The sequence below is a fragment of the Triticum aestivum genome, chromosome 7A (assembly GCF_018294505.1).
Source record: "Triticum aestivum cultivar Chinese Spring chromosome 7A, IWGSC CS RefSeq v2.1, whole genome shotgun sequence".
Classification (NCBI taxonomy): Eukaryota; Viridiplantae; Streptophyta; class Magnoliopsida; order Poales; family Poaceae; genus Triticum; species Triticum aestivum.
The window spans coordinates 5140390-5157400 of NC_057812.1; the positions used below are offsets into that span (position 1 = coordinate 5140390).

The 17011-nt window shown below is 43.7% G+C and overlaps 1 protein-coding gene across 1 annotated transcript; it reads left to right on the forward strand.

Moving 5' to 3' along the window:
- The first annotated feature begins 311 nt into the window (after positions 1-311).
- Positions 312-2154, forward strand: LOC123149854 (probable LRR receptor-like serine/threonine-protein kinase At4g36180). The gene is made up of 2 exons (XM_044569614.1): positions 312-991; positions 1485-2154. Exons 1-2 carry the CDS (start codon positions 312-314, stop codon positions 2152-2154), a joined length of 1350 nt encoding a protein of 449 aa, XP_044425549.1.
- The last annotated feature ends 14857 nt before the right edge of the window (positions 2155-17011 follow it).

The following is a 17011-nucleotide window of genomic DNA, read 5'->3' on the forward strand; positions in this document are numbered from 1 at the left end:
GAGTGCCCCCTCAGCTCGGCAACCTCTCAAACCTGCAGCATCTTGACCTCTCATGCCAAATTTACACATGTAGTATGCACTCAAGAGACATTTCATGGGCGGCACGCATCCCTAACTTGCAGTACCTTGGAATGAGTTCGGTAAACCTAAGCACAATAGTTGACTGGCCTTATGTTGTTAATATGATTCCTTCCTTGAGGGCCCTCAATCTTGGGTTTTGCTCTCTTCCAACCGCAAACCAATCACTACCACATATTAACCCTACCAAACTCGAGAGGCTTGATCTCTCCGGCAACATCTTTGCCCACCCAATGGCAAGGAGTTGGTTTTGGAATTTGACGGGCCTCCAGCATCTCTACCTTGCTGAAACTCAACTATATGGTCAAGCTTCTGATGCACTGGCACATATGACGTCCCTCCAAGTCCTTGATTTGTCATCTATTAACATGGTGATGATGACTACAAGCTTCAGAAACCTATGCAATATGAGAATCCTGGACCTTTCTGCCTGTCAAATTGTTGGAAATATAAAGGATATTGTAGGGAGGATGCCCCAGTGTCCCTTGAAGAAACTGCAGGAGTTGCATTTGGGCTACAACAATATCAGTGGAATCATGCCGAATCGGACAGCACACTTGAGCAGCCTAGTCGTTCTTGACATCTCTGGGAACAACCTAAGTGGAGGCATACCACGAGGGGTGGGGCTCCTCTCTAGTTTAAGCAGCCTTGATCTCTCTTCCAACTATCTCAGTGGACCTGTGCCATCTGAGATTGGTATGCTTGGCAATTTAACCATGATGGATCTCGGAGGCAACAACTTGAGTGGTGACTTCACTGAAGAACATTTTACAAGTCTAACTAGGTTAAAGGATTTGGGTTTAAGTGGGAATTCATTGAGGATTACAGTTGGTACCGATTGGATACCGCCCTTCGTTTCCAGCATGGTTTCAGTTCCAAGAGGACATTCGCTGGATGGATATATCAAGCACAGGTATAGTTGATAAACTTCCTGACTGGTTCATCACTACATTTGCAAAGGCCACACATCTGGACATCTCCAACAACAAAATCAGCGGTAGCTTGCCAAGAAACATGGAATTCATGTCATTGAGTGAGTTCTATATCAGTTCAAATAAACTAACTGGTGAAATCCCGAACTTACCAAGAGATATTACCGTGCTGGACATGTCTGAAAACTCTTTATCTGGAAATTTGCCATCAAACATTGGGACTCCAAATTTGATTTCATTAGTGCTGCTCTCCAATCAAATAACTGGTCATATTCCCCAATCTCTCTGTAAAGCGGAAGGCTTGTATGCCTTGGACTTAAACAACAATCTTTTTGAGGGACAACTTCCTCACTGTTTAGGGGTGAAGAACATTATTTCCTTTCTCATGTTGAGTAACAATAGATTCTCTGGCAACTTCCCATCGTTTCTAAAAAATTGTAGACAATTGACGTCTCTAGATCTATCACATAATAGTTTTTCCGGAAGGTTGCCATTGTGGATTAGAGATCTGGTTGAATTACGATTTCTACGTCTAAGCCAGAATATGTTTTTTGGAGAAATCACCGCCACCATCTCAAATCTTAGTCGTCTTCACCATCTGAACCTAGCAGGCAATGGCTTATCAGGTGCCATACCGTGGCATCTGTCAAATGTGACGGCCATGACAAGAAAGTATGTAAAGGATTATAAGGTTGACTCAAATTATGGTGATTACTCGACTGTGATCCGTACATATAATTTTTCCTCTGTGGTCATCAAGGGACATCAACTTGACTATGGTATTGGCATTTGGGATTTGGTGAGCATTGACCTATCTTTCAACCAATTAACTGGGAGAATACCAGAAGAAATAGCTGCTCTTGATGGGTTGATAAACTTGAATCTATCATGGAACCAATTGAGTGGGAAAATACCAAATAAGCTTGGGGCCTTGCATGCTCTGGAATCACTTGACCTCTCAAGGAACATGCTTTCTGGTGGAATCCCTCCAAGCCTGTCAGATTTAAACTATTTGAGCTACATGGACTTGTCTGATAACAATCTAACAGGGAGAATAACATCAGGTCGTCAGCTTGACACCCTCTACACAGAGGAACCATCCATGTATAGTGGCAACAGTGGTCTTTGTGGCCCTCCTCTTTGAAATAGTTGCCCAGGAAAGAATGTAACAAGGCAAGAGGATCAAAAAAGGAATGAACATTCCTTTGACCCAATGACCTTTTATTTTGGACTCGCTCTAGGATTTATTCTAGGTCTCTGGGTGGTGTTCTGCATCTTGTTGTTTAAGAGAGCATGGAGGATTGCTTATTTCCGCCTGGTTGACCGGACATATGATCGGGTGTATGTGTTTGTCGTTATCACATGGAAAAGCTGCACCAGAAAGGGAACTGCAAATTGAGTAAGAAGAGCTCTGAAGAAGCATGAAGCAGCATATTAGGCTGAGATTTTTATTTCCTTGAAGTTAATATAAAGGATATTGATGATTTGTAATTGTCTATGTGTGTATGATAATACTTTTGAACTCCTGTATTGGCTACTGCTCAGATGTTGTGCTGATTGTTGGTTCTATTGCTTCATGGTTTAGAGTTTCACAGTTGGCATAGCTTGTATGGGACTCCTGTATTTCCTTGCTTGAAGTTATTATAGTGTATATTGATTATGCCTTCAAGTTAATGTTGTAGAAGTGCATTCTCTAGCCAATGCAACGAAAAGACCGATCTGATGGAAGAGACTAGGCAGCACATTATACGTCAACACCCCCCCCCCCCTCACGTGTGGCTCCCTCAGGCCTAAACATGGACCGAAAGTGGGTTGCAATTTAATTGCGTCAGTCGGGTCTTGAACTCGAGACCTCTTGGCTCCGATACCATGTAGAAGTGCATATTGTAAATGATGATTCCTAATTGTTGTATATGCTTGTATGTCATAATACTTTTGAACTCATGTATTTGCTATTGTTCAGATGTTTGTGTTGACTGGTTGTTCCATAGCTTCATCGTTTGGAGTTTCACAGTTGGCATAGCCTGTATGGGACTCTGTTTTTCTGTTCTCTAGTAGAGTACTGGACGCGAGTAAGAGGAAAGTTAATGTAATGATAATACCAGCCAGCAAGCTAGGAGCTTTAGCCCACCCCCAGTCTGCGAGTTATTGGCGGACATCTACTCATGTACAAGAAATCTGTGGCATATTTAGACAGCAGCGACACCATGGCCTGGAGCCATTTTCCTCTCTGTAATTTGGAGCAATCTGAAAAGTAATAAAACTGAGATCACAGGCGTAAACATGATAAAACCTAGCCATATTGCTACCTTTCCAGAATACTGCAGTCTGCAGCCAAACCCACAGCTACTAGCTGCCTATCTTTACTAGGGAATTTCTCTATCCGGGATCTAAAACCATCTACATTTTCAAGCATGTCTCTAAAGCCTGCAGAGCTCCTAACATACCTTGCTGATGTACATCTAAAGTGATTATCTCTTGTTAGAATGCTCTTTTTCAGCAGCAACCACATAAACACTTTTACTTTTAAAGGGATTTTAACACACCACATCTTCCCAATGCGTTCAGTTAACTTGGCTAGACTTCAAAATCGCATACAGAGATCGAACTGTAAACCTCCCAGATTTAGTTGGAAGTCGGAACTACACCACCACTAAAGCAGAACATTTTCATGACCTACCGAATTGATGGTTGTCAGTTTTGTGGTGGCTTGTTTCCTTCTATGTGTGCAAACTCTTTCGCTTCCTTCTATATATTTGACACAATTCTCAAACACAACAGATTACAACTTGCTATCACCAATTAGCTAGCAGATTTTTCTAGTAAAACGGAAATATGTATGTATACAGGGATTCTTGTAAGAAGCACATGTTAATGCTCGAAATTTTTGTTTATTCAATGGTAATTATAGTTACTTTTTCAGGTACAGAAGTAAGAACTTGGTTAATGAGCTGTAGCAGGCAAGACAAAATAGCAGTATTCCAAAGAAAGTATGCAGCATATGAAAATCCAAACTTGCAGCTCCAGCATGGTGCCAATAATTAATTAATTTCAATCCATTGAAATGGCTCTACGCTCCCGTGGCGCTCCCGCGGGTGCCCCTAGGAGGGAACCCTAGCGCTGCCGCCCCCGTTACTTCGCTCCATCCCCCCCCTCCCTCGCCGCCGCCGGTTGCGTCGCCGGCCAAAGGCCGCGTGGCGCGGGCGGCGGCGGGGCGGCTCTCTCCCTTGCGCGGTGGCGGTCGTCGCGGGGCGGCCTCCCCTGCCCGGTGGCGTCAGGCGCCGGCTTGCCTCTGCTCCGGCCTCCCTCCTCCGCCCCGCTCCCTGGTGACCAGCCGGCGTCGCCTCCTCCCCTCCACCCCCTTCTGGAGGCCCGGGGACGTGCTGGCGGCGGATCTGGCGCCCCCTGCCCAGATCCGGCAGGTGGTGGCGGTTGGCGGCTTCAGGGGCGAACGACGGCCCCTTTAAGGTGGTGGTGCTGCAGCCGGGGCTCATCCTCTCCGGTGGGGTGGCTGGGCACCGGCTGGACCTGGCCAGGGCGTGGAGACGTGGGGGGTGTGGTGCGCGCGGCCGATCTCTTGCTGGTTCCGGACGGATCTGGTGTTGGGGGCTGGCCGGCGGCACATGGATTCGATGGTGCGTGCCCGGCGGCTTCGGCGCTTGGAGCTCGTGGGGCGACTCGGGTAGGGTAGCGGTCGGGCGTGGCCGCTGCTTCGGCCGTGGGCCGCGGCGAGGGAAGGTCCGTGGTGGTGCCCTCCCACTACTAGGGAAAAGGCTATACACAGAATCTTACCAGCAGCGCGCTTTAAAATCAGGCGCTGCTGCTAAGTAGCAGTAGCGCGGGCCATAGAAACTCGCCGCTGAAACAAGTTTATCAGTAGCGCGTGCACTCCAAGAAGCGCTACTGCTAAAATTCCCACGACGCCACCGCGAGGCCAGTTATAGCAGCAGCGCATTAAAATAAACAGCGCTACTGCTACGTAACGTAGCAGTAGCGCATTCAGGCAATAATCGCTACTGCTAAATTAACTACAAAAATTTAGTCCCACCTCGCTCCGTGAAGAGAGTTTTACCCACCTTAAATATGTTTCTTCTACAACTTTCACAAGCACTTGGTCTTTATTGAACTCTATGTGTAGGATATGTGGCCGCAATTGGAGTCTTCGCCAGTTCTTAAACCAACCGGCGAGGATTCCTATTGACAAATCAGATTGTACACAAAAAGACCATTGATAATCAATGTATTTTTTATGTCTATGTCTATTTTTACATACTGACACATAGCAGTAGCGCGTTCATGCCGAAAGGCGCTACTGATAGGTCGCTTAGCAGTAGCGCGTTTACCTATAGATCACACTCACACACACTCACGGTCTCCTCCTCACCCCCCGCGCCGCCGGTCCTCCCCCGTCGCCCCTCCCCCGATCTGCGCCGCTGTTGCCTCATCCTCCTGGCTGGACTCGGTACCGGCCTCCTCCTCTGTCCTCCCTCCACTCGCCGCTGGCCGCCACCTCCTCGGTCCGCCTTCCTCCTCGATCCGTCCTCCCTCCACTTGCCGCCGGCCGGTGAAAGCACAAGTGCTCCTCAGGTGGTTTTGGTAATTAATGTCAACATATCTCTTGTTGGACTAACACTTTTATCTAGTATGTTTCAGATAAGTTCAACAATGGAGTGGCATGGACTAAAGGTTGTGGGAACTCCTTCAAGATGCTAAGGACAAAGGATTGACTAAAGCTTCAAGCTCAAGACTCTTCATTTTACATTTTAGTGATCCAAGATCACATTGAGTCCATAGGAAAAGCCAATATTATCAAGGAGGGATGAGGTGTTTCTTAATGAGCCCTTTGCTTTATGTGCTTAATGATATGCTCCAAAATCCTCAACTACTTTCCCACTTCCACATATGACCTAAACACCAAGCCAAACTCGGTTCTACCGATTCTTTCTATCCGGCGCCACCGAGTTTCATATGTCATAAGCCACTGCCAAACCCTAGCAAATCGGTTCTACCGATAGGGATCTCGGTCTCACCGAGATGGGATTGTAATCTCACTGTGTATGTCCATTACCAAAATCGGTCTCACCGAGTTTAGGCAATCGGTACTACCGAGATTACAATGCAAACTCTCTGGTTAACTCATTACCAAAATCGGTCCAACCGAGTTTAGTAATCGGTCCCACCGAGTTTGCCTGACCAACTCTCTGGTTAGCTAATTACCAAATCGGTCTCACCGAGTTTGTGTAATCGGTCTCACCGAGATTACGTTATGCCCAAACCCTAACTATATCGGTCCTACCGAGATGCATGTCAGTCCCACCGAAAATCTCTAACGGTCACTAGGTTTACCTTTTCGGTCTGACCGGGTTTGTTGATTCGGTCCCACCGAGATTGGTAAATTGTGTGTAACGGTTGGATTTTAAGTGGAGGCTATATATACCCCTCCACCTCCTCTTCATTCATGGAGAGAGCCATCAGAACACATCTACACTTCCAACTCATATGTTCTTAGAGAGAACTTCCTACCCTTGTGTTGAGACCAAGATATTCCATTCCTACCATATGATTCTTGATCTCTAGCCTTCCCCAAGTTGCTTTCCACTCAAATCTTCTTTCCACCAAATCCAAATCCTGTGAGAGAGAGTTGAGTGTTGGGGAGACTATCATTTGAAGCACAAGAGCAAGGAGTTCATCATCAACACACCATTTGTTACTTCTTGGAGAGTGGTGTCTCCTAGATTGGCTAGGTGTTACTTGGGAGCCTCCGACAAGATTGTGGAGTTGAACCAAGGAGTTTGTAAGGGCAAGGAGATCGCCTACTTCGTGAAGATCTACCGCTAGTGAGGCAAGTCCTTCGTGGGCGATGGCCATGGTGGGATAGACAAGGTTGCTTCTTCGTGGACCCTTCGTGGGTGGAGCCCTCCGTGGACTCGCGCAACCGTTACCATTCATGGGTTGAAGTCTCCATCAACGTGGATGTAGGATAGCACCACCTATCCGAACCACGGGAAAAACATCCGTGTCTCCGATTGCGTTTGAATTCTCCAAACCCTTCCCTTTACATTCTTGCAAGTTGCATGCTTTACTTTCCGTTGCTCATATACTCTTTGCATGCTTGCTTGATATGTATTGTGTATGTTGAAATTGTGCCTAAAACTCCACTCAAACCGAAAAAGATTAAAAATTGCAACTTTAGCACTAAGTGTCTAATCACCCCCTCTAGACACACCTACTTCTAGATCCTACAAGTGGTATCAGAGCTTTGGTCTCCATTGCCTTGGTTTAATCACCATTGGAGGAAGATGGATGTGTCTACTTTAGGGAGTCTTAGACATAGAGTGCCTATTCTTGATGGAGAGTATTTTCATGAATGGAAAAATGAGATGCTTGTGATTTTCAATCAATATCATTTGAACAAGTATATTGCTAGTCCTTGTGCTCCTCATGTTGATCCTATGCATCCCACCCTAGATGAAGATGTTGACATGATTCGCAATCTTAGAACCGTTGAGCTCATCATTAGAGGATTGTCCAAAAACTTGATTGCTTGTTTACCTACTCTTAATTGTGCCTATACTATATGGAAATTTCTTGAGGAACGATTCCCCGATTATTCCTTGAAAAATTTGGATGAAATTCTCAATAAATCTATTGCCATGAGTAAAATGAACTCTAGTGATCCTAGTTTTGGTGACTGTCTACTTGAGCTTACTAATCTCATGCATGCTAAAGGAAATGTTGGAATCATTAGTGATATTATATCCGAAGCTATAAGAATTCATAAAAGTGACCACTTTGATGATCGTCTATCTAATGAATCACTTTCTCTAGGAAATGATGAATCACAAGATCATATTGAACATGGATACTATGATGAGGATGATGATAGTGACTTCGATCTTGATGATGCAATGAGACACTTTGGTCTTATGGCAAACCTTCGAGGATATGTGTCAGGAGGAAAGGAATGGGTTCTCGACAGCGGATGTACCGATCATATGACCGGAGACGAAGAGATGTTCCGTGAGCTTGCTGAAAATGACGGCCCTCGAAAGTATGTCACCTTTGGTGATAATTCAAAGGGTAAGGTGGTTGGCCTTGGTAAGGTGGCCATCTCACACGATAGCTCCATTCAAAATGTCATGCTTGTTGAATCTCTTGGCTACAACTTACTTTCAGTATCTAGACTTGCTGATTTCGGATTGAATGTCCTATTTACTAAGGTAGATTGCCAAGTGTTTCATCGAGATAATCATAAAATGGTCTTTACCGATATACGTAGAGGTGACCTTTACATTGTTGATTTCTCTAAAAAGGCACAACCTAAAACTTGCTTTATTGCTAAATCCTCAAAAGGTTGGTTGTGGCATAGACGACTAGGTCATGTTGGCATGAGAAATCTTGACAAGCTTATTAAAGGAAATCATATCCTTGGAGTTAACGATGTCATATTTGATAAGGATAGACTTTGCAATGCTTGTCAAGCAGGTAAACAGGTTGGAGGAAGGCATCCCGTGAAGAACATCATGACCACAAGGAGGCCACTCGAGCTACTTCATATGGATCTTTTTGGTCCCAATGCCTACAAGAGTCCCGGTGGAAATTCTTTTGGTCTAGTCATAGTTGATGATTTTTCAAGATTTATGTGGGTGTTCTTTATTGATGATAAATCGCAGGTCCAAAAGATCTTCAAAAACTTCGCTACGAAGGCCCAAAATCAGTTTGACGTGAAGATCAAGAAGGTTCGGAGTGACAACGGAACGGAGTTCAAGAACGCAAATGTGGATACCTTTCTTGATGAAGAAGGGATTTCACATGAGTGCTCGGCTACGTACACACCTCAACAAAATGGAGTTGTTGAGAGGAAGAACCGGACGCTCATCGAAATGGCCAGAACGATGCTTGATGAGTACAAGACGCCGAAGCACTTTTGGGCAGAAGCGGTTGAGACGGCTTGTCATGCAACAAATCGCTTGTATCTTCACAAGCTACTCGGCAAGACGGCATACGAGCTCCTCACCGGTAACAAACCCCAAGTTGGATACTTTTGAGTATTTGGCTCAAAGTGCTACATTCTAGATAAGCATCATCGTTCAAAGTTTGCTCCTAAATCTCATGAAGTTTTCCTACTTGGTTATGGCTCAAACTCTCACACTTACCGTGTCTACAACAATTTCACCCGAAAGTTTGAAGAAACGGTAGATGTGAAGTTTGATGAATCTAATGGCTCGCAAGTAGAGCAATTGCCAATTGATGTAGGAGACAAAGACCCTTCAGAAGCAATCCAAGACTTGTCTATTGGCAAAATTCGTCCAACAGAGGTGAAGGAGAGTACCTCGTCCGTCCAAGTGGAAGCTTCTACTTCACGACAAGGTGAACCAAGAATTGACACGGAGGCATCCACAAGTGGGACACACCAAGATGAAGAAAACGAGGAAATGCGTCAAGACGAACATCAACAACCTCCTTCTCCACCACGACAAGAGAACGACAACGCCAACAATGAAGAAGGCCAAGAAGAAGAACAAGATGAAGAAGATGTTCAATGAAGACCCAAGCAAAGGCTTTCACGAGTTCGAGCAAGAATTGCCAAAGATCATCCCGTTGAGCAAATCTACAATGATATCCAAACCGGGAGAATTACTCGCTCAAAAACTCGTTTAGCTAACTTTTGTGAAAACTATTCATTCATCTCTAGCATTGAACCTATGAAGGTCGAAGAAGCATTGGAAGATCCGGATTGGATAAATGCTATGCATGAAGAGCTACACAACTTTGAGAGAAACCAAGTTTGGACATTGGTTGAGAAGCCCGACGACAACCACAACATCATTGGTACCAAATGGGTGTTTCACAATAAGCAAGATGAAGATGGACAAGTGGTTCGCAACAAAGCACGTCTCGTCGCCCAAGGGTACACACAAGTCGAAGGTATGGACTATGGTGAGACATATGCTCCCGTTGCTAGACTTGAGTCCATTCGCATCTTACTTGCCTATGCTAATCACCATAATATCACCTTGTACCAAATGGACATTAAAAGTGCTTTTCTAAATGGTGAAATAGAGGAGGAAGTTTATGTCAAACAACCTCCCGGCTTTGTCAATCCTAAGAAACCTAATCATGTTTACAAACTTCACAAAGCTCTTTATGGTCTTAAACAAGCTCCTAGAGCATGGTATAAATGCTTGACTAAATTCCTTATTGCAAGTGGTTTTGAAATTGGAAAAATTGATTCCACACTGTTTACTAAAAGAGTTGATGGAGAACTATTTGTCTGCCAAATTTATGTTGATGATATCATATTTGGTTCTGCTAACCCTCTTTTTAGTGAAAAGTTTGGAAAGCTTATGTCGAAGAAGTTTGAGATGTCTATGATGAGTGAACTCAAATTCTTTCTCGGTTTGCAAATCAAGCAAACAAAGGAAGGTACATTTATCTCTCAAACGAAGTACACCAAAGACTTATTCAAGAAGTTCAATATGCAAGAATGCAAAGGTATGTCTACACCCATGCCTACTAGTGGACATAATGATTTGACCAAAGATGGTGAACCGGTTGATCAAAAGGTTTATCGCTCTATGATTGGTTCATTGTTATACCTATGTGCCTCACGTCCCGACATTATGCTAAGTGTGTGCATGTGTGCACGATATCAAGCTGCTCCTAAAGAATGTCATCTTAAGGCCGTGAAAAGGATAGTGAGATACTTAATCCATACACCAAATTTTGGCATTTGGTATCCTAAGAGGTCCTCTTTCGATCTTGTTGGGTATTCCGACTCGGATTATGCCGGAGACAAGGTTGATAGAAAGTCCACTTCGGGTACGTGTCAATTTCTTGGTAGATCTCTTGTGTCTTGGTCCTCCAAGAAACAAAACTCGGTATCCTTATCCACCGCCGAAGCGGAATACATTACCGCTGGTTCATGTTGTGCTCAATTACTTTGGATGACCCAGACTCTTAAAGATTATGGAGTCTATGTGAAACATGTTCCATTGCTTTGTGACAATGAAAGTGCCATCAAAATTGGTCATAATCCTGTGCAACATTCTCGAACTAAGCATATTGAAGTTCGTCATCATTTCATTCGAGACCATGTTGCAAAGGGTGACATTGATCTTAAACATGTTCGCACCGATAAGCAATTAGCAGATATATTCATTAAACCGCTTGATGAGAAAGTGTTTTGCAGGCTGAGAGGAGAATTGAACATCATTGATGCTTAGAACTTGGAGTAGAAACTCCATTGGATACATGCAAGACATGAGCTTATGTCCAATCCTTGATATATCTCTTATGATGACTATCTTATGTCTTGGATATATTTGCATCTTGCATGTTATCTAACCCATGTAGGTACTTGGGTGAATCTAATTCTATGAGATCGCAACTCACTCACATCTTGAGCAATCTCTACATCACCAAGTCTCTACACAACGGTGGTTGAAGACAAGGAAGCACGAAACCACTCAAACATATCCTTTGACAAATTCTATGTTGAGCTTCATGATTGTCATTTTTGGATATACAAGTGCCTTTCCTTGCAAGAACTAACCCATGTAGGTGGATGAACTCAAATTTCAAGTGGTGCTCCCAACTCTTGATGAGCTACATCAACCTTGAGCACCCACACAAGTTCCACTACATGAGCAAGACCCACACCACCACCCAAGGTATGATATTCCATCTTAGAGAAGCTTTACTCAAAGACATGAGTCAAAGCAACTCAACAAGATGTGAATACATCAAGATGCTTAAACGAAAAATGGTAACCCCATTTTGAGCTTAAACGATGAGTATGACCTATGATCAAGTGTTCTCACTTGACTCCTAAGTCAATATACTCTAACATAGGTGACTATGTCACCACCCAATTCTAGATGAAGTTCTCTTGAGTTTCCTTTCTTTGTGTGTTGTTGCATTAGTTCCTTGCATATTTATTTCCCTCTTTATATTCAAAAAAAACTTCATCTAGAACTTTTATCCTTTTCTTTTTGATTTTTGTCCTGCATATTTCTGCATCAAATTCCTTGCAAATCTTTCAGTTAATTCATTGCAAATCTTTGTGAGATCTTATTTGACTAGTGAGCTAAGGTGACAAGTGTTTTCTCTGTAGTGAACTCGGTTTCACCGGAGTATAATTCTCGGTCCAACCGAATCTCTTCGGCACAACCGAAAATTGCCCCTCGGTGTCACCGATTTCGCAACAGGAAAAACAGCTTGCCATTTATTCTATATTTCTTCTGATCCAGCTCCACTCGATGAATCTTATCCTCTACAAGCATCTTAGTTTTATTCATTGCTTTCTGCTGAATCTCAAGGACCAAACCCATTCGACAGAATCCAGAAAAACCTTCTTGGAAATTGATGTCAAAGGGGTAGAGAGAGATCACATCAAAGCTCATCATCTTCAAAGGAGAAAGTATTAAGGGGGAGAAAGAGATCTCCGGGGTAAGAGAACACTCAAGGATCCCAGATGCTTGATATTCAAGAGGAGAGATGCCACATGTCTTTTTGGGGGAAAGACATGTTCGTATGTGCTTATTTGCATTAAGTTCTATTCATTTATATCCTTCAGCCTGATTTTCTGTTCCCTATCTTCTCCCAATATCCCATGTCAGATTCAGGGGGAGCAAGACATCTAAGGGAAAGAAATCATTCAAATTCATTGCATATCTTTACTCTTGGGGACATGTCTAATCCAATATAGTACCTTGTACTCACTCTCTACATGTCATCCCAGTCTTGGTATTCTTGTGGTTTTCTTTGGTTTGCTCTGGCTAGTGGATGTACCTGTGTTATCTAACCTTGTTTATGCAGGTTCATTCCATCCTAAGCCAACTCAAGACTACAAGGTAAGTATATGCATCAGAATCATGAGTATGAGGAATTCTTGCTTATGTACATACTGTTTGCAAGAAGGACTCATAAGCATGAAGGTATTTCTCTTTAAAATCTTTTGCTCTGATGCATATGGCCAAGATACATGTAACACATTGCCTACTCTGTCATGATTATGCTCTCACATGCTTCTACATTTTATTTTCACATGATTGCATACATGTAGGGGGAGCCTATGGTTGTTACATGTCCTTCCAAAGCTTTACTTGCTATTCTTTGTATCTTTATCTAAAGCTTTGATGTATGTTTCCATCAATTACCAAAAAGGGGGAGATTGAAAGCACAAGTGCTCCTCAGGTGGTTTTGGTAATTAATGTCAACATATCTCTTGTTGGACTAACACTTTTATCTAGTATGTTTCAGATAAGTTCAACAATGGAGTGGCATGGACTAAAGGTTGTGGGAACTCCTTCAAGATGCTAAGGACAAAGGATTGGCTAAAGCTTCAAGCTCAAGACTCTTCATTTTACATTTTAGTGATCCAAGATCACATTGAGTCCATAGGAAAAGCCAATACTATCAAGGAGGGATGAGGTGGTGCTTAATGAGCCCTTTGCTTTATGTGCTTAATGATATGCTCCAAAATCCTCAACTACTTTCCCACTTCCACATATGACCTAAACCCCAAGCCAAACTTGGTTCTACCGATTCTTTCTATCCGGCGCCACCGAGTTTCATATGTCATAAGCCACTGCCAAACCCTAGCAAATCGGTTCTACCGATAGGGATCTCGGTCTCGCCGAGATGGGATTGTAATCTCACTGTGTATGTCCATTACCAAAATCGGTCTCACCGAGTTTAGGCAATCGGTACTACCGAGATTACAATGCAAACTCTCTGGTTAACTCATTACCAAAATCGGTCCAACCGAGTTTAGTAATCGGTCCCACCGAGTTTGCCTGACCAACTCTCTGGTTAGCTAATTACCAAATCGGTCTCACCGAGTTTGTGTAATCGGTCTCACCGAGATTACGTTATGCCCAAACCCTAACTATATCGGTCCTACCGAGATGCATGTCAGTCCCACCAAAAATCTCTGACGGTCACTAGGTTTACCTTTTCGGTCTGACCGAGTTTGTTGATTCGGTCCCACTGAGATTGGTAAATTGTGTGTAACGGTTGGATTTTAAGTGGAGGCTATATATACCCCTCCACCTCCTCTTCATTCGTGGAGAGAGCCATCAGAACACATCTACACTTCCAACTCATATGTTCTGAGAGAGAACTTCCTACCCTTGTGTTGAGACCAAGATATTCCATTCCTACCATATGATTCTTGATCTCTAGCCTTCCCCAAGTTGCTTTCCACTCAAATCTTCTTTCCACCAAATCCAAATCCTGTGAGAGAGAGTTGAGTGTTGGGGAGACTATCATTTGAAGCACAAGAGCAAGGAGTTCATCATCAACACACCATTTGTTACTTCTTGGAGAGTGGTGTCTCCTAGATTGGCTAGGTGTTACTTGGGAGCCTCCGACAAGATTGTGGAGTTGAACCAAGGAGTTTGTAAGGGCAAGGAGATCGCCTACTTCGTGAAGATCTACCGCTAGTGAGGCAAGTCCTTCGTGGGCGATGGCCATGGTGGGATAGACAAGGTTGCTTCTTCGTGGACCCTTCGTGGGTGGAGCCCTCCGTGGACTCGCGCAACCGTTACCCTTCGTGGGTTGAAGTCTCCATCAACGTGGATGTAGGATAGCACCACCTATCCGAACCACGGGAAAAACATCCGTGTCTCCAATTGCGTTTGAATTCTCCAAACCCTTCCCTTTACATTCTTGCAAGTTGCATGCTTTACTTTCCGCTGCTCATATACTCTTTGCATGCTTGCTTGATATGTATTGTGTATGTTGAAATTGTGCCTAAAACTCCACTCAAACCGAAAAAGATTAAAACTCCACTCCAATTAGCACTAAGTGTCTAATCACCCCCCTCTAGACACACCTACTTCTAGATCCTACAGCCGGCCCCTCCTCGCTCCGCCTTCCTCCTCCGTCCTACTATCTTCTCCCTCCTTGAGTCGCCCCTCCTTGTCCCTCCTCCCTGATACATTTTGATTTAGTAGGCTTTCATATGTAACATTTTGATTTAGTTGATATGATTCAGTTGATTTAGTAGGCTAGTTGATTTAGTTGATTTAGAACATTTTGATTTAGTTTATTTAGTAGGCTAGTTGATTTAGTTGATTCAGTAGGCTAGTTGATTTAGAATATTTTGATTTAGTTGATTTAGTATGCTAGTGGATTTAGTATGCTAGTGGATTTAGTATGCTAGTTGATTTAGTTGATTTAGTATGCTCGATTTAGTTTTTTTGTAATAAGTTATTTTTTGGCAAAATGTAGGTGCCAATTTAGTTAAATTTGCCACTTGTTTCCTGTGAAGTGAATCGTTAATCCTGTGCTCATATTGCTTTAGGAAAATGGCGCCACCACCGGCACCACTATGTCGACTGTGCAAGTCAAGGTGCGCCAGCAGCCTTGCAACTGGCAAGCTGTTCGGCATCTACTTCCATCCGAGTTTTCATCATGCCGCGGTAAGAAATTAGATGAAATGTAATAATTATTTTATTTTTAGTGTTGGCATTACTGCATTGTGTCATTTTGCTTTTCTTACACAGATCGTCCCATGCAATGTGAGGTTGAAATTCAACAAGCTGACAGGAGACACTGTGACATTTGAGGCTCCTGGGGGGCCGTACACTATGGAGGTCGAGAAAGGACGCAATATGTCGCAGATTGGAGGAGATGGATGGGCCCGTTTCCTTGCTCGCATGCGTCTTACTGGTGGTGAGTTGATCAGATTCTCCTTCAGAGCAGAAAGACCAAAGCTGGTTGTCATTTATATCAACCTGGTGGAAGATGATGAAGATGACGAAGATGATGAAGATAATGAGGACCCACTCAATGAAGATGATGAGAACCCACTTCATGAAGCCATCATAGCTCAAAGAATGAGGCTGAGCGAGGAGGAGGTGTGCAACCTATGGGACATAATTCCGCCACGTGATGACTTTGTCGGGGTGCCATTCGTGACCCGCCTGACAAGTACCATGGTCGATCGGCATGAAATGGTATGTTATACGTAGAATTCATGATTAATTAGTACAAATGCGTAGTACTGTGTCTTTTGATAGTGTAGAAATCTAGACTTAATAGAAATATATTTGCAAGAGTATGTGTGAGGCTATTTATTAATTGATATGTTTTTCTTATTCAGAGATTTGCCAAAGAACTTATCTGTGAGTTGTGGTATCGAGCCTGATGAAGAAGGCTCAGTTGGACTACGCCTTACCGCAAGGGGCTCCGTCACCACATGTACTTACCGCATGGACACAGATGGTCGCACACAGTTGAACTCGGTTGGGTGGAAGAGATTCCTCGTTGGCAAGAATCTTCGTGCTGGACAGGCCATCCTAATTACTATCAGGAACACCCACCGCCCAGGCTTGAGGATGATGATCGTTGTCGATATCATCTAGAACTACATATGTTTGTGTGGCTATATCATCTAGAACTACATATGATGATCGTCGTCGATATCATGTAGAACTACATATGATGATCGTCGTCGATATCATCTAGAACTAAATATGATGATTGTCGTCGATGTCACCTTGTACTGCTTGAGGATGCATGTTGAGTATATATGAAATTGTTATCTAGTACTCCCTCGGTTCCAAATTACTCATTGTGGTTTGAGTTCAAATTTGAACTAAAACCACGACGAGTAATTTCGAACCGAGGGAGTACTACCTAGTACCTATAATGCTTTATGAAATTGATATCTAGTAGTACCTAGTATCTGGAAATTGCAGTTTATCGAAGCCGGAATGGGGAAATGGTGAAAGATATAACAGTAGCGCTGGACCGGGAAATCGCTACAGCTAAATAATAGCAGCGCGTTCCTGAAAAGCGCTGCTGCTATAGTCAATAGTGGTAGCGCGGGTACAGGCAGCGCTACTACTAAGAGTTAGCTGTAGCGCCTTATTGGTAGCGCGGGCACCAGCGCTGCTGATAGGCCTAAAACCCGCGCTGCTGCTAGCCTTTTCCCTAGTAGTGTCCAGGTGTCGTGGCGGCTTCACGGTGGTTCGGCGGACCTGCCCGCG